A 25,330-nucleotide genomic window follows, 5' to 3' on the forward strand; every position below is an offset into this window, starting at 1 on the left:
CATACGTGTACGTGCATACGGAGTCCATAATCGTGAAGACGTTTTCACCTCACCGGAACTTGGCGTATCTGCTTGAAAGCCTCGTCGCAATCTTTTATTGTCTCTGATAAACCTGCATACACTTACATAGATTCAATGTGATGGCAGTGTGAAGAATGTGAGAGCAAGCAATCGATGTTGCTGTCCGATATTGTATTGTTGGTCCGTAGCATTCAAAGTATTGGAGACGACACAGCTGAATCTTGACCGGCATGTCTGCTGATCGATGGGTACATGAGCCGGATTTATTTGAGTAAGCTACCAAACTCGAGTTTGCAGACCAGAAAAAAGCGTTTTTGGCTGAACTACAAACAACAAACCGGAAAGCCAAAGAAATCGTGGTCGGTTCAGCTGAAAACGGGCGGAGTTAAGGAAACGCTCAGCTTGGCTCAGTCTGAATTTCATTTCAGGCATTCGAATATTGGGGAGATCTGTCTATACGACGTGGCCCTTTCAAGCCGGTTAAGGAAGTGGGTGGCAAGTGCCTGAACGAGGAAAGGCTGATACAAAAAATGGATGTCAATAGCCTACAGCCCCATTGACCAGGCTGCGAAGAAAAGGTCATACATGCTATGCTGGTTCACGATACAGACAACATGGCTTTCTACTTAAACAAGTATTAGTAGAAAATAGACTGAGGGTCGAGCCTTCTAGAGAGGCAATGCGCCAGTGGAGTTGTGTGTACTGGCCGAGATAAAGGTGCGTAAATATAGATTTTACGAACGTGGAGGACGCAGCAGCCGGCTAGTGAAAGAAGGAGAAATTTTGCCGAAAAGATAAAAGGAAAATAATAATTCGATTTGATTAATAGTAAAACCATTTAGGTAACAAGATATGAAATAATGGAGCAGACCGCACGAAAATGCTAAACTCTACGTGCTCGATAAAAAGGGCTGACAGTAGCAGGTGGATACTACCCCAGCATTTAATTATTTTATTAATATTTTAATAATACCCTAATAAGTATTGGTAGACACTGCAAAAGCAAGCGGGTGCGGGGGACTGACGACATCTTCTAGTAGCCGGTGATAAAAAAATTTCATAGCAGCATGTGGATAGAAACGGACGATAATAGAAAAAGTCTAACAATTCGATCTACGAATAGATATGATTCGAAACCAATACGATAAAAGTGAAATAATTCATAAGTTAGCCGGGCAACCACTGTGTTTCTTAGTATTCAGATTCTGATACGGATGGGGGGGGGGGGGGACAATGAGAGTTGGGATATGGAACAGGCCTGATAATTATAACGATATTGCCATAATGTGGTGGGGACGGGGAATTTATAATAGTTAGCGTTAGGAGATAATAATAATATTACCTTAATATATAATATGGAGAAAATATTACCCTAGTGTCATCTCAGTAATTACCCATTAATATCACCCAATGATTACCCTAATATTATCCCGATATTGCCCTAGCGTGATGGGGGTGGGAAACTAATCGAACTGGGTACGGGGAAACGTTTAGCCTCACGTTACTCTAATATCATCCCAGTAATTACTCTAATATTACCCAATTGTTACCCTAACATCACCCGGCAATTACCCTACTATCACCCTAATATCACCTGACAATCACCCCAATACCACCCCTACTATTACCTTAATATCCCCCTATTGTTATCCTAGTATCACCCTAATATTGCCCAACAATTATTCTGATGTCATCCCAATAATTACCCTAATATCGCTACAATAATTATCCTTATATTGGTCTAATCATTATCCCAATATTGTCCTAGTGTGGTGCAAGCGGGCAACTTATAACAGTTAACGTTAGGAGATAGGATAAATACCCTAATATTACCCCAATGTCATTCCAATGATTACCTTAATATTAGTCGGTAATGGTCCTAGTATTGCGCTAATATTCGTCCAATAATTACCCTAATATTACCCAATTATGATCCTGAAATCATTCAATAATTCCCCTAACAATTATCCTAATATTGACTTGATAATTATCCCGGTATCGCCCTAATGTGATGGGAGCAGGGAACTAATAATAATTAGCCTAATACTACACTAATATTGATAACTATTATTAGTATTAGAATCATTACTGACAGAACAGACATTGCAAAAGCAAGCGGGCGCGGCGGACATGACGAATTCTAGTTGAGCATATTAATGGCCGCAACCACTCAACCACTGCGGGAGACTAATGAGCAGTTCTAGTCGAGCATACTAATATGACTGCAACTACCGCTAGTTAGTCGAGTATTTTAACAAATTCCAGTTAATCGCGTGACTGGATTCTGGTACGGCTGGTGGGGGGACGAAGGACTATTAATAGCGATGTAGGGGGCAGGATGTGGGGGCCGGGATATAGTTGGGCGACACAGTTTGTGTCTCCTAGCCTTTGGGTTCTGACACGGATGGTGGGAAGAATGTTAATGACAGGTAATGTTAATATAAGGATTTAAGATAATATTAGAATCTAGGATAATATTATTAGTTATTAGAAGCTTAACATTGCCCTAATATTATATTCATCCGATATCTAAGGATTTCAGAAACGATTTGATATCGAAACCAAGCTGTCATTGGTTGAAATCCTGATGTCAACTGACGACTGGAGCGGGAGACTGGAACCTAGAGATCCGTTGTTCTGTGTGCGTAAGACATTTTTCACATATAATCGGAATAAGTTCTATGAGCGAGTTTTCGGCGTCGGACTTTGTTCCCTTAAAGGAGCTATCTTTTTAAGCATATGGGGGTGCAACGAAATGGCCCAAGCAATCAGCAACACATGTTTTCAACGAAATGCCAGCATCAGTTTTTATATTGTCCTAATACGCACTGAGCTTTGTTCGTTTATAGGAACAACTATGGAACATACAGTATGCTGGCATTTGGCCTACGCATGATCGTTGCTCTTTCCTAGGGATCATTTTTATTCTTTGGCATTCATGCACAGACTCCTCCGAAGTGAGCTGTTGTTATCCATATCCTACTGTTCCCTAATTCCTGTCTTCTGCCTGCGATGCTGCTGAAAACGGTAGTCGCTGATTTCATTACGGACAGAAAGGATGATCATCCAGGGCACCAACAGCTTCGTTGCAGTGAAGACATGCGCAATCAATGTGTTGCGGAGAGGAAAATTATTTCCTCGAAATACATATGGTACCTAAAGCTCGTGTCTAAACATCATACGTTTCTCTCTAAGTCTGAGACCAGAAAATCCGCCTGCAGCATATGAATGTTGACGTCTACATGAAGGAAACGTATATACATCGTGATGTACAACGGCCTCTCGTCGAATTTATATTCATCATCTTTTAAAACAATGTTTCACAACAAGCGTCAATTTAAAGATTCTGCAAAGATAGAAAACGGTACAGATTATGTACAAAACGTACTTTTGTTCATGATGCTGCTTCCAGACTTTGTCTGTGCTCGCCGTCTGCGTACCGTTACCTACCGTGACAGATTTCCTACTTGCGATAACGTGAAATAGTTGTTGATTGTGGACTCGTGTTGCTAAAAAGCTTTCTCTCTCCCCTATTCCTCTCTGTTTATATATGTATATATAAATAGAACGAAAAAGAGAGAGAAAGCTGCCCGATGTAGGGCGGGCGGAGCGACAGATATGCAATAAGTAACTGTTTCGCTGTTGGAGCGACGTTCACGCTGTGCGAACGTTATCTGGATGTTATGATCACGTCTCTGGCGATCCGTATGGTTTAGTGGAGTTGGACGAAGAAAATGTGTCACATCTGAGCGCTCGCTACACACGTAGACGCTCAAAAACTAGATATCCTAATATACATAGGTGCTTGCTCCATATAGAGAATGAGATAGGATAAACCGAAGCGACAAGCTATCGATGTACAAGATAAAACCAATACATTGACACACGTCTTATATAGGTGCTTATGGAAACGGGCAGGCTGTACTATTTTAAATTGGTCCTTATATTGCAGATACACACGCAAAAAATCAAATACGAGTTGAGCAGATTTTTCTGTAGCCTCGAGCATCGTTATGCCTATATTAGTACATTGTAATAGTGTGGTTAAGATTTCCATTGAGCAAGCGACCTTTGCTATAAGCAATATTAAAATAATGTTTAGTATGAAAAAACACATTTGGAGTCGTAAATTATTCTTAGTTCATAGCAAAAAATAACGAACATCCTATTAATTCTTCCTGGTGTGCAGAGGGAATTGCATGGCAATTTCAGTAGGAATTATGATTAATTTTCTACCACCAATGCGGGAATACAGACGCACCTACAACTTCTATATATTCCCACAATTTCCACACAGATTGTCGACCACGACATGGGGCTAAGTTGGGTACACTTTTGGTTAGTGTCTACATCTATGTTCACTCACGAACCTTCCCGATGTGAAAGTCAGTAATCGTGGAAGGCTCTTCTCTGCTCCATCCTGATCTCGATGCGGTCGTATAAAACACAATTTGCTATCACCATGTGCGCGAAACGCTACTTCACAGCATTGTATTCTCGACGCTTTTTGAAGTAGCGATATGACCTTTCGTCCTGTACATGCATTTTTAGATATGGATATACAAAGTTCTATGTACCTCGAGTCAGTGCAATACAGAACTACGCTACAGTATTTCCCTAGCCCAAACCACCATCTACTGCCGCATTTTTCTTACCTACGTAGTCCTATAATTCTTTTATGGAAAGCACAGTCTACCAGATAACAGCAACTACGCCTTCTATTTATAGACATTTCTGTTACATGATGGTCTTGTGATGCGGAGACGGAAGCCGCTGCATAGCTTTTTTTTGCAGGTACTATTTTTATTATCATTAGTGTCATTTTCTACTGTTTATAAACACTTGTGTTCCTCTGAACTTTCCAGGTACGGCCAAATTTTGGCCACGCGAAGATGACCCCGATCGAAGACAGCCAAAAAAAAGCCATTTTGTCGCCTCACTTCCATTCTTTCCAACCCAATAGGGCAGGGACATCAATTCAATAGGCATGAAGCAGCGGAACGCGACCACGCAGGGCGAAGCAGTGCGGGGAAGACCACGTTGTGTTATCTACTGATAAGACGAAATGGGCTAGGCAAAGTCAATGTCGCTTCGTGCCGTTGGGTCGCCTGGCATCCCCCCCCCCCCCGCCAATCTTCAAACAACCGACAGCCCTCTGCTGCGTATGGCTTGGCTATCGCAGCCTCCCTTTCCGATCATAGCAGCCCATGACCAGACCTCGCGATGAGAGCATTTGCACGAGCTTTAGAGAGGGGTCACTGCTCCTTTGGGTGCTACATGCCACAAGTACTGAGGCTGTCCAGACATAGTACGTCAGAGCCGCTGGATGTCGGGAGGAAAACCCCTTAAAAATGTCCAAAAAAATGTCTGGAGTCTAAATGCAGTGTGGTCAGGGCGGTAAAGAGAAAGAGAGAGAAATGAAGGCTTGCAAGAGACCACCAAGAAATACGTGGGGGCCAGGCTGGCGAAAAAAATGCGCACTAACATTTTTCAGCAGTGACCGCAGCCATCTGCACCGCCGTGGACGACTCGCGACTCTGAACTCAAAACAGTCGGTAAAGTCTCCGACGAAACACATTTCGACGATGCTGCCACGCACAACGACGCGCTCTCCGAATCGACAGGGCCCAGGACTCGCTGGGCAGGTGGCAACGTGTTCAGATTAGGAAGCAGGGCTTGAACAAGCTAAAGAAGATATAGCTACTAAAAAGTACGAAGATTGGATTTTTGGCATGGCTGGTAAGCCTCATGATGGAAACGAAAAGCCGAAATCGTAGACAAATGTGACGCCAGTAATAATGGCAGTTCCTGTTGCTTTCAATACGTTATGATTTATAACTTCGTTCAGAGTTTCTAGTAGGTATGCATCTTGTAGTGTGTGACGTAGAATGCTTTCAAAGAGAAAAATAGGGCTAAATTCACAACTGAAAAGGAGATCAACTGCAATGTAAGAAAAACACCAAAGAACGAATCATGATAGTCGTCTAACCGCGTAGATGATACACAATCCTTACGATATGCAGCATGGCTGTTGCATTCGACATATTTGAAATAAGCGGGTGTTTAGTAAAACCTGCTAACCAAACAAGGTTAAGTTAACCGAAAAAAGTTCCGAGCAAGAGTAATATGTGTACCAGGTGGAGGTTTTTATTGTTCCTATAGGGTTAAGTACGCTTACATTTGATTCATTGCCATTACGTGTCCTTGTCGCTAAAACAATAATACAAACGCCTACCTTCCTCATTTCGCTACCCTACATAAAAAAACATACTTTATTTAAAGTTTGTATATTCCTGTCAGTACTTTATTGAGGCTTACAAGTTCGAACCCTATACGGGCTGTTTTACGTGTGCTAAATAACTGAAAATAATAACTTCATAAAAATTGTTTAGCAAATAATCTAGCATAAATGGTATAGCCTAGTGACAACCGGCCCAGAACACGACTGAATATCTGCGCCGGACCTGCGAGCACTGCTCAAGATAGTTTACTTTTTTTATTGTGACAAAATTTACTAGACCCCTATAGTCTACCGTCATATAATACAATTTATATGCAATAGTTTGTGTATACAAACTGCGTTTGGAAAGAATCATCGGGTCTTAGTTCACATGTCCCAAAACCATCTTTACAGAAAACAGACGTAGTATTGGTTTTAAGACGGTTGTTATATAACTTAATTGATGAGACTAGGTCACAGTTTGATATGCTATAACTGAATCTTCAAAAACATAAAATGATCTGTAGTTCTTGTACCCTATTGATGTGCCACCTACACACGGCAGGCTTACGTCACCTATTAATATATACGTATATCTGTGAAAGAAATAAAGTACGCGTAATAATTGAACTAAATTGCTATGTTCTGTTGTGCTTCGTTCCATTTAGGCGGACGGGATTTTAACCCTCTCGCCACAAAAAAATAATAGTTCGGCCAAAGCAAAGTTTTCTTCATGCAACAGTACTACGGTCCATGATGTTATGCTGCGACGAAATCCTATCTTCCCTTGCTAATGGTGGTTAGATGTAGAAGAAGACAATCTCGATGGGCGAGTAAATTACGCCATGACAAATGCCGTCGTGACAGGCTGCGGTCCACGACGCGACTGAACGTCCGTCCCTTTGTAACAGTCTCATCAACAGCGAAGCTCGGAGTCAAATCGACGGATACGACACACAAGAGAACCCCTGAAGTCTGTTCAACCCGTCACTTTGCAATGCTAATCGAACGAAAACGCAAATCAAGGCTAAACGCCTCATTCGAATACCGACGGCTTCAAGGCCCGATGGAATGAACTTGTTCCCATGGAGCCGCTAACCACAATCCAAGGATCGACAGGGCAGCAATGGGCCTGCGTGTGTAATTGTCAGCCCAAATTAAATCCAAATCGCTCAGGGTAAAATTCAGAATTGCTAGTATAGCACGATATTATTCTAAAAAATACTGAAATTCAATTTAATTAAGATGAGAATGCAGAAATTTTGTACGGGATTTCCCTCTACAATATGATATATAGGAAATATATATACACTTTTAGACATAAAACTCTGCTATTTAGCTGTCACATTTAAATCTATTCTTCCAACAACCACCCGAGCGATTTGTGACCATAGATGCAAGGCATGCCAGTGCAGCCAAAATACGTAACACGTTTTCTTCGCCGTAGAGGACCATCCTATCAGCCGGTGTGTACGGTGATGTAAAAGTCACTGTAGGGTACTACTGCCATTCAAGATTATATCGTACCTTGTTCCACGGCTCCACCTAAAGCGGATCTAACTGATGTTTGTAGGAAGCGATTACGCTTTGTCACCTTGTAAATGACGGATGCAATTGCCGTCGAGAGGCTCCAGTCTCGCTCTTTGGTGCTCGTTTGCTCTGTATATTTTGGTTAGGTGGAAACGGCACACCGAGATTAGCGTGGGCGGCAGGCGTGTTTGCATACAGCCGTCTACAGACAGGAACGCGTCGACAGGAAGCCGTCCACTCTAGAAACGTTCAGGATGACACTATTCGTCCAGGAAAACAGTTGCCCCCCACAGATCGGTCGTCCTGTGCCGCAAGTAGTAGGGTAAATGTAGTGGAAAACATACGCCCTAACAAAGGACTACTACACACGCACAGGAGGAACGGGTACATTCACATCGTAGAACGTCACCCATGAAAGGGAAGTCGGTGACCTACGCAATTTCGTAAGGCTGACATACCATGTAGACGTTATACTATCGGCGTTGTTAGCAAAGGAAATAAAAGAATAGGAAGATAGACAGGCACAAAAGTGTGAGGAGGTAACGAAGCCGCCATCTCGGGGTGCCGCAGGTTAAAGCAAACGGAAAAGGATGCTATTCATTACCCTATAGCAGACCGATAGCCAGTACTAGAATGGCGATTTCGGAAGCGGCATCTGTATATGCAAAGAAGACCCTTTTTTCTTCTTCTTCATGAAGAATGAAAATGTGGGGTCGTGTTATGGCTACGTTCATTTGTGTCTGTCTATAGTCAAGAAGCCCATTATTGTAATAGTGACTACGACAAGCGCGTATTTAGTTGCTCTCAAAATATGTCATGTTACATGCCCTGATAAAGTAATTATTCTTTCATACGTCACTATTTGCCCCTACCTCTTATAGCTGTTTGTCATTTGACAGAGACTTTTCTATGTTGTAATTAGTGTACAGGAAGAAAAGCAAGTTGAAGCTAAACTGACGTACCATCGTAAAAATTCTGTATTCATATTTGTAAGCCTAATTTAATACCTTCAATTTTACATGAAACTGGCTAGGAAAAGCTTTTCAAGGCACACTTAATAGGTTCATTGCAATCTATCGTTCTGTTGCTTTTGCTCACATTCTAAAATCTTGTGCCTGTCTTTGGTCGACCACGACTGCGGACTTCCCGTTTGCTAGCAGAGTAAATTCCGCGAAACCCCGCACTACGGGAGAACGAGTTAACATGCAATAAAAGAGGATGAACTAGCAAAAACCCGCATAGCCACCACTACCGAAATCCAGCCAACCAGCTCCGTAAGCACATTTTTCCTCTTGTGGCGTTTCTGCCCTTACATATACCCCTAGAAAAGCACCAAGCGCTCCAGCTCGGTCCAACAAAAATGACCCACAACGAAGTTCAGAGAGACTGCATGGCTTGCTAGTACATGATGACGACAACGCTGGCGGTCTATTTAGACGAAGGCGGTGTGGAAAATTGTTTTAGCTCCCAGGGATAGTTCTACGGCACTTTACCGTTGCGCCCCAGCCGTAAAGAGCCTTCCGACGATCAGGAAGTTTTAGAACGTTTGGTAAGACGCCGGCATGTGCCTCCAGGGCTTCGCTGCCGGTTCGCTTCAAGTTTTTTGTTGTGCTGGGTGGATAGAAAGGTCGAAGAAACTGTCATTGAAGAAAGAATCAGCCTATAGGCAAAGTGAAGATTTCCGTTAAGAAAAATAGGTTTCGCCTCGACGATATAACATCTCCAGACCACTTTAACCATTAGACCTCCAGACTACAATATATCTATCGACAGAAATCTTTGAGGAAAAACAGTACATAATTAGTTTTGGATGTGGAAATTCGTCTTAATCTTTTCCGCCGCTGTGGAGTGGCGGCGTGTAGGACGGGTATGGTATGAGGCTAATGCCAAATTGTCGCGTTTATGTATAGCTTTTGAGCTCCTAATATCTAGTATTACAGTCATGTACCATACAGGCTCTGTAAAGCTAGTTACGCCGTAATAACACTTAACGAGCACTAGCAAGTCATGAGTAATTGCAACTGAAAATAAACTGAAATTTTTGCATGAAATTATGTTTGAAAGATTATTCTTAGAAAAAGCGAGATGAAGATAATATGCAGTAACCTGCCAACTTGATTATGGAATTTAATTATATTTTAGTTCCTACATACGCATAGGAGGGTTTTTTTTTAAGAAGGCATCATTCAATCATCTCAGCTTCCCGAAGACTCACGTTAAACGGGGGCGTCACTTTAAGCAAATAGGTGAGTTAGTATGTTTTCTCAGTTTGAGGCGTGCGTGGAGCTTCTCTCATGCGTTGCCTTTTATAGCTGTTTTTGCCCTACAACAGTGGACGATTCGAGCGCCCTGAAACCTATAGAAACACCGTTTTTTTTTCATTTGCACATATTCGAGTATTTTATTCTACTTCGGTTTGAGATTGATTTTTTCACTATTTCAGTGCAATTTAACTTTTCGTAACGAAGTACCAGAAATCTTGATTAGCGTAGTATTTGGTAAGATAAACCGGGTACGTCTATGTTTGACCCCCGCGATTCGAAGCACTTCTAATCCCGCTCAAGCAGCATAAGATATCTCGCACAGCAAAAATATATGCAGGCGCATAAAGTATCGCGGTACAACATCACTGGCAATGCTAAACTTCAGTCAGGCTCTAGCCAAGTAACTGATAGAAGCTATCGAAAAACAGTGCAAGTGTTATAACTTCATACTGAAAAAGTTTTCCGAGCCTCCAGCTGTGGAAAGCAAGGTAAAAAGCCGGCAGTCCCCGTCAAGAGCACGAAAGAAACAAGCCAACGAAAAGTGAAGTGTTCCTCATATGCTCGCAACGCCGGCGTGTGCTTGTATTGGTATTGAATTCTGTATCGATTAGAGCTACCCTGTCCCTCTATCCCAATCGTTCACTGGGGGGTTCGTAGACGCCTAAACGGATGGGGACGTAACGAGACCAAGGAGGCGTTTGGAGGGAAAGATAACACCCGGGCCGGTGCTTGTTGTCTCATCAGATAAAGTCTATTGACGATTACGCCACATCTGTCACGTCTTCAGCCGGCGGTAAGCACAGACAGCAGCTTCAGCGCCATCTTCGCCTACGACCAAATCCAAGAGTTTGTCACAGTCAGGTCGGAGGCTGATGAATATCGTTAAAACCGCTGTCGATGCTGGTGTTAACGATGCCTATACTCAGTTTTATCTTTACTGATTCCGACGCAGGCTTCTTCCGCACAACCGCAAAAGTCTATACTGACACAACCGAGTGTTTCACTTCGTTGTCTCCTTCTTGACGCTGTTCATCTACTTTTCTATTCCTCTCTACCTTGATCTTCTTGCTTCACTCATCGTAGTTCCTCTATCTTTCTATGTACAGGCCAATGTAGCATAAAAACTAAGGCGCACATTTTAATAAAAGTCAAATATCTTAGCCTTTATCTTCCTCATACGGGACCCCGCTCTTTGTATCAGGCATTCACGTTCACTCTCCACATAGACATAGACAGATACTCCCATCTAGGCATAATGAGCAGTTGGAGAAGGGTTATGCTACCACTGACAGCGGGCGAGTCCCACGTGGACCCTTTAGCCCCGAGCTGTCCACGAGGCGTAGAGTAGTCATCATATCATTTCAAATACGATGAAGGTGGTCGTGTTCGCGTCCGAAGCCTTTGCAAAGGACTTTTCTTCGTTGAACGGCGCTTAGTGTCTTCAGTTGTATGCGCTGCCAAAGGCAGACGTTAGGCCGCACACGGCGGCGAAGGCTACTAGTGCTTAAAATAAAATTATCATAATATTCCAAACAGACTGAAACAAGAAAGGAAACATACCGAATAAGTGGATAAGAAGGCGAAAACGGCCAGCATGCCTGCCTGCTGGGTCGTTATCTTTTTAATGCTACCTTCATCTATTCAGAGCTTCTGTTCGAACTCGACGGTCAGTAAAAAAGCTAATGGCTCCGCAGTGACCTCAATGTCGGCTATCAGAGATAACTGAAATAGCGCTAAAAAGCGAAAACTCGATGAGAACGAAGATACTAGTCGTGCGAGCGTCTATTTTTCATCAGTGGGACCCTTACGACGACTGAGACGACTTTCCGAAAAGATGACAGCGAGGCATCAATGGCGGAATTAGTACTTTCACAGAAGGTACTTAGCTAGCTATATCCCTCGATAAGCGTGAACATGTCACCAGAATTATATACAGAAAAGACAGTAAAAGATTTGCCGTTTACTGAAGGTGTGTTCAGCCAATTTAATAATATGAGTTCAAGATGCAAAATGTGTTAGACATATCTCAGCACGAATCACACATCATAGAAGCACACATTAGACATACATTAATTCTGCGTATTGAAACAGGGGTTACATGAATAAATGGTTATTATGAGGCGCAAAGTCCCACTGAGGATGTGGGAAATCGGCATCCTTCTCTTCTAGAACTCCCGGAGAGACGGAATCTGCGATTATAATCCGCACATGTTTTAAATCGCATTATTCCATCCTGTTAAAGCCGCATAAACGGTTATTTGCATATGTTTGACAAAGCACCAACAGATAATAACAAAAAAAACAAGAAACAAATGAAGCTACGGTCCCTGAATAATTTTGAACCTATGACGGAAAATGGTAGCATCAGCAAGTAGCGATCGGAAATTCTTTGTCTTTTCCCAAATGGAAACATCGAAAGTTCTGTGCCACCACATGCCGTCGACGAGGTAAACCGACGCGAAACCGATGGCGGGTAGTCCTAGTGCCCAAATTGGCAAAACTCCACCGGGAACGTCTTTCTTTCAGAGGAGTTCACCATAACACCATTGCCATCAAAAGAGTTCCATCACAAGGTCTGACCTGGGAGGCCCTGTGATGCAACTTCGCGCCAGCAGAAGGCTGCGGGTGCCCCATCTCCCTCTTGTAAGGCAAGGTGGAGAAGAACCTCAGTGCAAATGTAGTTGCCCACTGCGCGGAGTGGTTGTCAGCTGAGCTTGTTCAACCCTGCTGTTTCTTCCCTGCAGCGGCCCGGTGACGGTGGCAGCGTACCCGAAACTCCGGTCACGCTTGGTGGCCCACAAGTGAAAAGACGGACCATGGAACGGCTTAGAACGGAACAGCAACGGAAGAAAGCTGAGTGGGAGATGCACATTTGGAAAGATTGGAACGCTTTCTCGAGACGGACGCGATACTATGTTCTGTAGCTCAGACACAGAGTTGGTCTTGGCGAGGGAAACTCCAACGGCAGGCGAGGAGCAGGGCATTGGAAGCTTCGGGCGTCACCCCGATAGAAGTGTCCTGGATGGAAGGTGGTGATGGAAAAAAGCGATGAAGATTCTAGGGAAGGCCAAGTAGATACACACTGTGAAGAATCACTTCAGAGCACACCACCCTTCGGATCCTGTTCCGACTAAAAGGGAAGCTAAAGCCGGTCTATTTCGACCCTCATTTCTCTTCCAATCGAACTAAGTCCGGCAAAAAAGATTTCGCTGCCACCGGAAGCTCGTTCAAGCACGAGGGATAGTATGGGAAAATCTTTGCGTTACTAACTAACCGCCGCGACAAAATAGCTAGTACACTCGTACGTAGTGATGGGATCGTAAAGAGGGAGGAACTGGAGAAGGTAGCTTATGTCAATGCACCTTCTCATTCAAACCTGACGGCTATTCGTTCGACCGCGACACGATCCGACAAAGCCAATAATGTTGTCTGATGCCAATGACCTAAACAGCTCTTGTGTAGGAAAAAGGTGTGCGCCCATCGACAGTGTCGACACGTCTGTGTTGCACCTGGGGCAATGACACAGCTGTGAAGGCATCAACCTGTGCGACGATCGAATAACAAAGGTGGCAAGGTAGTAAAAGACGCAATGGACGGTACGGCCCGGCGAGGGAGATGGAGAAAGTCGAACTTCATTTGTGTAACCTACAAAGACAGGTCACTAGCTGGGCAGGAAGAGGGACCCATTCGAATATATCGACGAAGTTGGACGGCAAATGCCAACTTGCCAAGTTGTTATAGGCACAACATTGCACAAGAAACGACTATCGCGAGTCATGTATGCATAACAGCTTGTATATAGACGTTTTCGCGGGTACTGATGCTCGTAACGAGAGCTGACTTTCGCTATGACCAAAGGGAAAACCCAAGTTTGTATTGCATTACGATAAAAGTACCTCAGTGGGACAATTCATTACTTAGAATTGTACATAATAATGTTAAGAAAAAAACACTAACGAAATTAATACAATAATATATATATATATATAAGATTTATAAAAATGGTTGAAATATATATATTTCAACCATTTTTATAAATTAACAAAAATTGGTTTGCGCAATAGTAATTATCAATGGTAATAACAATTTTTTGGTACAATTTTTTCAGAAATTAGTCTAGTTCTTTTTCTGGCTTACGTCCCATATCATGGCTGTGCAAGCAAACCTTTCTTGGCAGCAAGGCCAGTTCATACCCGAATACTCGGTTACCAGAAAGTTCGATTTCTCGAAATCATAGAGTATGACGAAGGGCTTCGCCAATAAACAAAACTATTTAATTATAGAGAAAGTTAATGTATGTTAGACAACGTTTCTAGTATACTATATTAATGGCATTCTGGACTCCATTTGACACATTGTATTCTGAAGCGGAATCTCGTTAAAAGTACATGCGTTTACGTCTACATCTTTAACTCTTTCATCTATCCATTCGTATAGAATAAGCACGAAAACTTTATAAACATAAATATCAAAAGCTCGATTTATTCCATATGACAATTGGGCGTAAAACCCACATGCGTAATTAGAAAAAAAAAACGTTCACTGTCCGCATTACTCCCTTAAATAAATTGCAGCTTCTAGTGGCAGACAAAGTTTCAGCCAGAAAAGCTGTTAGACACATGGTGTTATCTGCCCCATGCATTGCTGTCAACAAGAAGTAGGGAAAAGATACGAAACAGAAGATATTACGTACGCCCTAATTCGGCCAGCTATCCAATCTATCGATAACATCCATCCTCCTATCAGTGGCGCGAACATTTAGGCTACTAATGGGCAAAACGTGGCGCACCTCTGAATCAGTAAACGCAAATGAGCTGGTAGCGGAGCGCAACGCCAGAACTTAGTGGAGGCAGGCGTACATCCCTACCACCGATCATGACAAACTAAATCCATTGGCAGAATAAAAACAGCAAACGACCGGATAAGACGCAATTTCGTCGGAACAAATCCAACAGACCAGACCCTCTCTTTACCAGGATGATGGGAAACTGCTACCCCAGTCTTAGGCTCTTTAGAGTGAATGAAAACGATCATACGAAGTACGCGAGCTCGCACGGTTGATGGGGGAATCGGGGGTTGTCAGGGATAAGTTAGAGGTTAATATGAATCTCAGAGGCTTGCTAGCAAAGAAGGCAACGGACAGGGAAGAAAGTCGGCAAGTAGAGAGAACTTGAGGGAATAGTTGGCCCGATGAGGCGTCTCCCGTCGGAGGCCCAGGAACTCGTAACATGGCCACGAATTGGTGCCATTACGCTTGTCCCGTGCTTCTGGGGCTCGTTGCTTGTAGCAGTAATATAGGTTCAATTGGCCGTAACGATGAGCTTCCAATAGGGTGAGCGGAGGTGGTGTTAGCTGAATCGTACCGAACAAAATCATGATAAGGTTTGCGGGTTTAGATGGCTTTCGACCCTTTCCGTGAAGGTCAAGAGATTTTGCGAAAGATGGGTACGGAGAACATTTTAAAACACATGGAACTGAATAGCAAAAACAAAAAAAAAATATCGCTTGCACAAAAATACAACGAGACGTTTTTTTTTACGATTTTCCGTACGCCTACTTTTTATACAAAGAGCGTAGTAGTGCGAGCTTACAAACTAGTGCGACCAATGCACAATACGGCCTCCGGAGGCAACAAGTTTCCTTTACCAAAGACATTTATCGGTCGTTAGAGTGGCAATTTTAACACATTTTTTTCCAAGTTTGCTATTGAATCCGTTTTTAGGTTCCTGCGGTGATCGTTTTGAAAGGATGATAATCTGATGCAGTGGAAACACGACTGTACCAGAGGGTATACACATTTAAACAATGATTCTATTTTGACTCAGGTCGGGACAACGACACGCATTACATTACAGCTGTGTCCCGGTAATAATGATAGAGTAGTAGAACACTTCAAAAATCTATATAAAGTGTCAATCGTTGGGAAGCACGGGCGAGTAACAAGTGTTCAAAACAACTAGGGAGATTCTGAAAATGCAATACATTAAAGGCTTGAGCGCGGCCCAACGCTTCGTCGGTAATGCCGTTTCACCACCATCGTTGAACAGTCACATATCAAGAAGGCAAACATCGAAGAAATAGGGCACTCACGATCGAATTGTGACTTTAATGAGATCTGCTGATGCCACTGGGGCAGCGGGACGTTCCATACCCACCTTCCAATGCGAAACAGCTGCACACGTTCCTGGTTTCTCGCTCCTTCTTTTTATCCTTATGGATCTTCAGGAACCTCACAAAACGCTGCCGCACGATCGGTCAATATCGGCTTCCTAGCCGTTGGTCCCTCTTCAACTATCCGCTGTTTCCGCAGCTTGCGTTCATCTAACGGCCGCTCGCTTTTCTAACCGACCCTTTTTCCCGGGGGTTTCCTTAGCCCCCATTCTAATATCAGCATCGCATTGACTCACCCGAAACGCAACGGCAATGAGCAGAGCTAAAATGCAATTGAGATTGAAATACCTTTTGACTTTGCTCATTTGAAAGCACCGAATGCGAGTCGCAGCATGCTATAACTTCTCCACGTTCCTGTACCTTTTCGACTGACGCAAAATAAGCGGAAATAGCACAGGAAGTCGCGGTGATTGTAGCGTCTTGTGCTGGCAACTTTCAGTACGTGTCAATATTTATTTGTTAATATTTATTTTTACAGATTTCGCTATCGCTAATGCAACCTAAGCTACCAAAAGCGTCTACAAAGTTTAAAGAGTAAAACGTCCGCGATTTTGGTCACCAAAGATAGGAGTTGGATTCCCATACTCGCCACACACATCGTTTCTAGGTTATTGCGTCGTTTCATTGCCCGAAGAGATCATGCCAATTGGTGGCTGAGAAGAAAGTACAAAAAAAGGCAAGCTCTAGTACAGGTTCCAGTAGTAAATCAAACCGGAAAAAAATCCGTCCGCAAACCAAAATGCAGCTTCCGTAGCATCGCACAAAATATATTTGGCAGTAATATCAGTGCTAGCTGGAACGATCTATGTTCGGCAGCGACGTTGGGTATACACCCATAAAGCTGAGTATTAATCAGATTAAAGTAACTTGCTATTCTCCACTTTTCCCCCCACATCAGTTTCCTTTGGACTCGTCGAGTGGCAGGTCCATTCCTTTGAAAAGGGTGGCCTCACAGTACCGACCCTATGTTTCTCGAATGGAATAACACCGATCGCTTTAGCGGCAGCCCCAGCAAAAGGATTTCAGACCCATGCCCCGCCAGAGCTGCCAGAAAGCCGATAGCCAGGTACCCCAGTTTACCCGTGCATGAACGTATTTATATTTATACGTTCTACCACCTTCTCCACCTTCAGTCTCCTGTTTAGCTTTTTTTCCCTTTCGGTCTCGCGCAAAGTCATAAATTTGCCTTCCGTCTCGTGTTTTTTTCTTTTTGCCTGAACATTATAACTCCGCCCGGTTCACGGCCACGCCGTGTTTTACCAATATATTAATGTTCGCTAGCGGGCGACACTCTCGTATAATATCTTCATCATGAAGAGGCTCGCTCTTCGTGATCAATGCGTACATTGCTGGAACGTCGGTAGGAGTTCAGTCAGATGGTTCGCTGTCGTTAGTCCCTCGGACATAGCCCACTCTCAAGCAAGTTCTCCTTGCGTCACAGCAGGTAGAAACTTAATATCGTTTCGCAGACCAACACTTAAACGATGGATTTGGAAATGCGCCAATGGCAACGACTCGGGAATAGTAGCGGGCAGTGAATGGCTGTCAATCCGACGCCTCTGTCGTTTCGTCGTCGTCATATAAAATAAATAGTTTTGTGCTTGCTAGCTACCATAAATTCGTTACTATTTCGTAGATTGGTGATAACCTCGTTGATCGACTTTCGGGTTTATTGTCTTGCCATGGATTCACTGCCAACGGACGCGATCATCAGGATCGTCATTTAAGCGCTAGTAGATAGTGTAATATGTCAATCTCCCGTTAATGTGAACGAAACGGAAACGAGCTTAAAGATCGGAAGAGTACAGACGGTAGTGGTAACCTTGGAAAAAGTATGTTTATAAAACCATCACCTGATAAACGTATATGACCACTCAAATTATAAGTAATACGTGAATATCCCGTAAATTTGCGTATGTACTAAGAAGCGAATGATGTCATCGCGGATGTCAAGAGCTGAATGTATGATTAATGCCTTTTACAAAGTGCAATATCTATTGACCTTTTTTCTCGATAACCAAACTACACCCTACAACAACACGTAATACCACTTCCTTAATCAGCGAATCGTTTACTGGACGACGGCTGAACTGGCTATAATGAACCGATAGGAAAAGGGGGCCTCTTGAGCGCAGCAATTCTCATTATTGTTACTTAAATGCATGGAGCGTCATTTCTCGTCATTCGGCGTCAAGCACCAGTTATGGAGTTCTACAATTAACCTGCCATGTCGCACGACGCGATCGTATTGTATCCCTAACTGTCTAACCATATAGCTTTCGTTCTTCTCTTTCTTCTGCCTAACAGCTCTGGTTTGTACTAAGCAACAACCCCACACGCATCGTCACACCCTCTCATGGCATCACCCCACTCACCCCAATTTGATCACATGATGTGGTTTTTGCCATTTCTCTTTCTCACCGTGCCTTTGGTAGCTACAAACAACCTTTGTGGCCCCCTTGAGAACGGCGGTAAGAACTAGAAATGCTAGAGAAGAATTCGCACGCCAGCTTCTGTATACGATATAGCTATTTGTTAGCGGCTGCTCGATTCGACATAACCATTGTTTCTTCGGATGGTTTTGGGCTAAACAGGAGTGTATAGCGCCTATAAAAAGCTTGGAATTGATACTATAACGGGCAGAACAGCTTTCACCGACCACTAACGGACGACCCCAGGATCTCTTTGTACAGCATATTAAGAGACAATAACAATTGAAGTTTGGGCAGATGCATTACTCTAAAGGTAGGGCCCAAACAACAGGCGGAGATGAGCTGCGATAGCGTGGTGGCATTTAGTATTATTACGCGTTCACAGCATGAGCTCATCGAAGAAAGTTGGACAACCATCGGAATAGATTCGGAATAGATCGGACTAGATTCGATACAAGCTATAAGCAATACAATGTTAAAAGTATGGCCAACTTCATCGAACGAACTTTGGCGTATGCGAAAAATAGTATATTCTGTCTAAGTATCACCATGTGTACGCTTTCAATCGTACCACAATGTGGTACGATTGAAAGCGTAATCGACTATTTTGGTCTGGACCTTTTCGCTTTGTCCAGACAAGGCATCCTTAGGAAAATCGAAAGACATCATTTAGACCTTTATTTATATGATGAACGATGGTCAGAATTATACTCGTAAGTGGATAGATATCACAATGCACCGGATACGCTGGCACGACGAGCAGCGTTTGAAAGCGGACCGTTGCGATCAGTTTTTGATTCAGATGAAATTTCTTAACCTACGACGTGGATAACTAAACTCATCTTCTTTTTATGCTTAACTAAACGATAACGGTTTAGACTAAATAATTTCCTCTACGAAACCTGCATCAGTTGGTAATAACGGTGTTCCTCTTCCCTGCCGTCGACCTTTTATCTAGCCGACAACCTGTAAATTTCGTGACCTTCCTTTAGGAGGCAGACGATATAAAAAATCAGTGCACGGACGCCAAGCACTGTAAATGTTTGCGGCAGCAACAACCGGCCACTGCTTCATATCACGAGCAAGGTGGGAGATATTCCTACCTCGTCTTCTCTGGAAAAGAATTCGTACTTTCAATAAGATAGGTCTGGAGTGCGAAAATCGTCGGCACGAGCTTCGATTAGAAGTGGTCCGCGTTCGTTGTTGTCGTAACACGTTATCAGGTCTTTGCATGTCCCTGTATGTTTGCAAATATGGACGGAGCGGCCTCAGTTGCGGCTCTTGACCACCGCTGCTACTCAGAATGCACCTATGTAAAATCTTCAGCATACTTAGAGTGGGACGACGCATGAGTCTGGCCATTGTTTTTTTTTCTCTTCAAAGTGCTCGTCGAAACAACTACTATTACGAGATCTATTGCGCACGCGTATGTACCTCTTTTTTATTCCGTACATATACGTTCACTCATGTATGTATGTATGCACCTCTTTCTAACAAGTACCACCTGCGAGAACTGCATGTAAAATATAATTCATTTTAGCGAATCACTATCTATAGCAATGTTCATGTTGTCATCACATACTTTGTCTATTATATTGATGCATGGTGACAAACCTGATGATTACGATCTAAAGAAAGGGCATATTCAACGAAAGCTATAGTAAGTAATACATTAATTTTACGTAAACAGAACCGCAAAGGTCCCAGCTAGAACAGTTGAAAGGAACTCGGTGCTTGCACCAGTGAGGATTACATCTGATTATAATTTAACTCAAAAATATCGTCCGGTGTAATTAGACGTAACCGACAAGCTTAAACAGCAACGGGTCGCTGTATGAAAGAGCGACGCTTCGTGGCTGATACAGATCACGTGCTCAGAGTGGTACTAGTTATCCGTTGTTACCTCCGTTCACTAAAAATAATGGCCCGCATTACAAAAGTTTTGGAAATTAAACGTACCTTTTTACTGCGGCTCAGTGATTCATTGATCAGTTATCACTAGTAAACATACTATAGCAAGCATAGCTAGGCAATCGATACCCGAAAGGCTTGGTTGGAGAGCTGCTGTTGCAACCGACATGGCGCTGGATAGTTTCAAATAGATCCAAAAGGTTCACGTTTAGGGGGGTAAGTGTCTGCTCCACTCAGGGCTAACTGCTTAGCTTTTGTACCATCCACAACACTGACCGGTTTCTTTTATGTCTGACAGACGCTACGCTTCGTCAAAGAGCGTGTGCTTCTAGCAGGACCGCAAAGATATCAAAGTGACGCGATACGATAATCTCTATGTCGCTAACGTGAACGTAGCAGAAGGGACGATACGGTAGCAAACACTTGGCGCGCCGCAGAAATCATCATTAAACTGGGCTTTATACATAATCTTTTTCTTAATGAAGCTGTCATATGAGTTTGCTGAAAAACATCAAAATGGCCATAAGAAATAGTCGAAAGGATACATTAAAGGTTTAGCTTAAGGATCGACTTTTGACTTATTTCGAAAGTGGCAGCATCAGTGGTTGACGTGAATCCTACGTATCCTACGAATGAATATCTACGTAATAAATATGATAAATTGGTTCATGTTGTAATGAATAGTACTATCCAAATACAGTATTCGCTACCATTTGTCTCTAAGCATTCGGGCTCACTTACTGACTCCTCTGTTTTTTACCGGCGGCTATTCAATATGACTTTGTTACTTCGCCGACGATTAACACTAATCAAGTAAAGAGGAAAAAAATGGATTTGGCGTACTATCGTCTATAGCTTGATAAACTGTTGAGATGTCCATGTTTTACATTAGCGATTCACTAGACGTCTTTACGCCAGCGAGTGTCACACAAATGTTACCCGGTACATAATCTAGCGACTTTTTTAAGTGCCCACAGATTTGTAGCTGCAGAGGCGCGATATTTACTCCAATGAATGATACTGTCTAATTGACGATCACCGACATCCCGTGAGCCGAAGTTCATTTGTTTAGCTTAGAAATCGATATTCGACAAAATAGAAAACATAGTTAAGAAAATTTTAGAAAGTTCACATGATAGGGGTAACGTTTTGCTTGTTAAACTTAGGATCGCATGCTTCGAGGGGTAGGTCCAACCCTTCCAAATAAGCCCATTTCCGTTTCGTCGGGGGAGTCAGCCGTCTGAAGGAATACTTAACGGCTCAAGTACCGATTATAAAACATGAAAAACACAGCGTTTTGAGTTCACGCCATTACATCGACTTCAACTATTCTATACAGCCTGAAAAAATGCATGCTCTTATACAAATTTAGAGAAAGACATTAATAAAGAAAATGCGCCTTTGCACTTTCCTTATATTTTTTATTATTTATTTATTATTATAGAAAAAATGCATTTTAAAAATTGTTTTTGACCTAGATTCTTCTTGTTCTTTCAAAGCTTGACTTTAGTGGCCTTGAAAATCCCTTTTTAGAACACATTTGCATAGACAAGTTGCTCGTGAAATAAACTCAATCTTCAAAGTCCACAATGATCACAGACCTGATTTTCATTAATTTCGAAATCACCCGACAGTTGCGAGTAACGCTAAACTGATCTTTTGCAGGTCACTGGATGTCCTCGTGAGAATCGTACAAAGCTAAATGTGTCTATTCGAAGAAAATGCGGTTAATTCAGCTCCAGCTTCAAAGCCCCGGAAATCAACGCGACTTCGTTTCTTTTCAACCAAAATTTCAAAACAAGTAGAAATCTTTTCTCCTCAACCTGTCATTCGCCGGAAGATTAAATTCGATGGGAATCGGTGAACCCCTCCTTACGGATTAACGTGAAGCTATTGACCCTAAACTACGTTTCGTTTCGATGTGACTGCTGCTAGCTTTAGCCGAACAGGAAAAGTCACTTCAGCGTACCATAACGCCTCAAAAACCGCAGCCGGTGGAAGGCAGTGTGGCTGTATATGCTGCGATCGAACCTGTACTAAGAAAGGCGCTTCTATGGTTCCCCAGTCATCATCCATACTACAGTGCGTATCTCTCCACCCAATGAATCAAGTGATACTCGTTGATAATTTCGCTGGTCCTTATATAATGCAGCTGAGGAAGGTGATCCCAATGACAGAGTGGTGCGTCAAGGGTTTTAAAATTGGTAAAAGACAAAACAAAGAATGTTCGACCTTTCCTCGAGCGATACCAAAGGCACTGGACGGCCCGAACCTATTCAAAGAAGGACACCGATGACGATGAGTCCCCCAATTTGGCCTAGTACGATGACGTACAGCGGAAGCGAGCGAGCGAGCGAGAGAGAGAAAGGGATTCAAAAAGTTACTGTTATCGACAATATTTTGCAACGTGAACTGCGACAAAATATCCGTATACGTGTATTCAATGAAGCATATCAGATGCAATTTACTAATATCTATCAGAACATGTTTCGTTTGTGCGCGTACGATCGCATTTTATAGCTGGAGTTTCGGTGGAATACTTTGGGAACCTATGTTCTATTGTGGTAGAGCCACGAAATCAATTATCACATATTGAATGATGGTGTAGTTGACGATGTGTAACAAATTTGTATTTTGTGCCCTCCGGTCGAAAACCGCAAAAAAAGACGGTACTCCTAAGAGAAGATCTCTTGTACACTTAAGCGAGCACTTGTTACATTATTACTTCGATATGCGTATGAACGGAAACTTCGCCATAAATTTCTGTCATGAGACTTGTGATATTCTGTTTATCTAGTTCTCTTGAGAGTTCAAATAACTTGTCAACAGATTACATAAACTTAACAGCTCTGTTATTTGGCCTAACCCATACATACTGGTCACGTCAATTATCTTGGCGTGATACTGACCCTGCATAAACCGCTTGGAAAGTTACTTAATACTCTATATTGCCATCGTAAAGCATGAATGTTGTCTTTACGACCGCTAATGACAGTGCGCTCAGAAATTCGCGTTTATTTAATAAAATTTTGAATTATATGTTATAATAATCCGCGTGGACAGCTATATATATATATATATATATATATGAGGCGAATATATTGATGAGTCATTCCAAATGAGCGCAATGATCTTATCACACAGATTTGAATAGGAATACGTATTCAATTAGTAACACCGCATCTGTCCCCATGCATAGTGCAAGTTACGATGGTGGGATATATATATATATATATATATATATATATATATACTAAATAACACTTTTTTCTGCACTTATAATACAGAAATTGAACGATTTAAAAAACTGCGTTCTTAAAGTAGTACTGAAAATAGTAATAATTACTATTATTAATTGTAAAATTCCCGTTAACTATGCCATTAATCCGGTAACGTCGTTTGGTAAGGAGTCAGCTTCTTGGCCCAACTCTATGTTCAATATCATACGAGAGCGGGCAATAAGTTTGTTGCTCAACCGTGTGTTCTAAAAATTGGCGTACTAAAACATATTGGCTGATTAAGCTCTTCTTAAAATTCATGTGAAACAATGTTTTTACCTTGTGAAGATGTTGTCCACGCTATTCTCCTTTCCATTGTAGTTCGATCACGCTGGTAGCCGCCCACTCCAGCTCAGTAAGACGCGAGACGGCATAGTAGTTGTTTAAGATATCACATCCTCCAATAGTCCTCCAGCTTAATTTCTTTTTCCAAAGGAAGTTAAATAACTCACTTCAAATTTGTTTCGTATGCTTTTCTATATCTAGCAGTACCTCTGTGTCTTTTGCATTCACTATTGCTTGACTGATTGTATGAAAAAAAGTTAACTCGATATTTATTATTTGGTGCGTGATGCCACTACAGTCAATAGCGTCAGATCGATTCCTCACTCAATCCAATACACGGATATTCATACGGAACGGACATACCTGCAGTGTTTGATTAGCTTACATTTACAATTGGCAATCTTTCTTCCGATTCGCCGACGATGACAACGACAGTAGCCATCTGTGATACTCAATTCTCTGTGCGCTTCGTTTCTGTCATATTTTTCACTTCGATAGCGCACTCCTGATCAACGCGCAGCCCAAGACTGCAAATACATCTCAAAAAATTCTGCTAACATTGTACGATTATGTTACGGCAACTTCGCTCGTTGACGGCATCAACGGTACACAATAGCACGGAGATGATCACGTGTACGGCCGCTTCGCGCTGAGCCTCACACGGAGTCCGCGCCGCTCGCCAGCATGCCGTACTCTGAGCACGTTGAGTTTGACTACTCCATCTGGATCAAACCCGCCACCTTTGGCGATTTCGGCGCCATCTGGTGTTTGTAGCAGGAGAACCATTTGGGCGCAAAAATTCAAATCAACGTCAAAATCGAGCCTACGTTGAATTTGGCATTTGCGCGCTTGATTATCGCAGATTAACGGCCGGCCCTGGCCGTTGGAGCGCGTTTACTGCTGCGATCCTGTACGATGACAACGCGATTCTTGACTTACAACTCGTCCAACGCTGTCAAGAGCGAAATGCTACGGTTTTTCTATACTGGGCTAGCGTTGCATACTGACTGCAGAATGCTAATACTGGTTGTTTGGTTTCAATTAAACCTGTGTATGTGTAATTTTCCATATTTATGTTAAAAATCTTGGCAATAGCTTTCGTTAAACGCTTAAAGTCAATTGCTGAAAGACCTTTAGTTTCTCGGCATAGGCCATAATCCTATGCCTTGGGAAAAACAATGTTCAAATATTATTTGGTAGTCAGACCTTTTGCGAACT

General features: G+C 42.6%; 1 protein-coding gene across 4 annotated transcripts in view; it reads right to left on the reverse strand.

Annotated features, from left to right (window-relative positions):
• The window catches only part of LOC111269861 (inactive tyrosine-protein kinase 7), a 176,083-nt gene extending 151,271 nt beyond the window's left edge, over positions 1 to 24,812 (reverse strand). For 2 of the 4 annotated variants that reach the window (XR_015314715.1, XR_015314716.1), the window contains exon 1: positions 24,107 to 24,812. Coding sequence is in view for 1 of the 4 variants with exons in the window: in XM_086972264.1 (XP_086828390.1) it covers positions 24,107 to 24,143 (37 nt within the window). In the remaining 3 variants the exon portion in view is untranslated. Of the gene's footprint in view, positions 1 to 20,597; positions 21,051 to 24,106 lie in introns of those variants that run through there. The other 2 variants (XM_086972264.1, XR_015314714.1) reach the window with 2 other exon arrangements.
• Between the last annotated feature and the right edge of the window lie 518 nt (positions 24,813 to 25,330).

Source organism: Varroa jacobsoni, unplaced genomic scaffold (assembly GCF_002532875.2).
Source record: "Varroa jacobsoni isolate VJ856 unplaced genomic scaffold, vjacob_1.0 scaffold_1421, whole genome shotgun sequence".
NCBI classification, from domain to species: domain Eukaryota; kingdom Metazoa; phylum Arthropoda; class Arachnida; order Mesostigmata; family Varroidae; genus Varroa; species Varroa jacobsoni.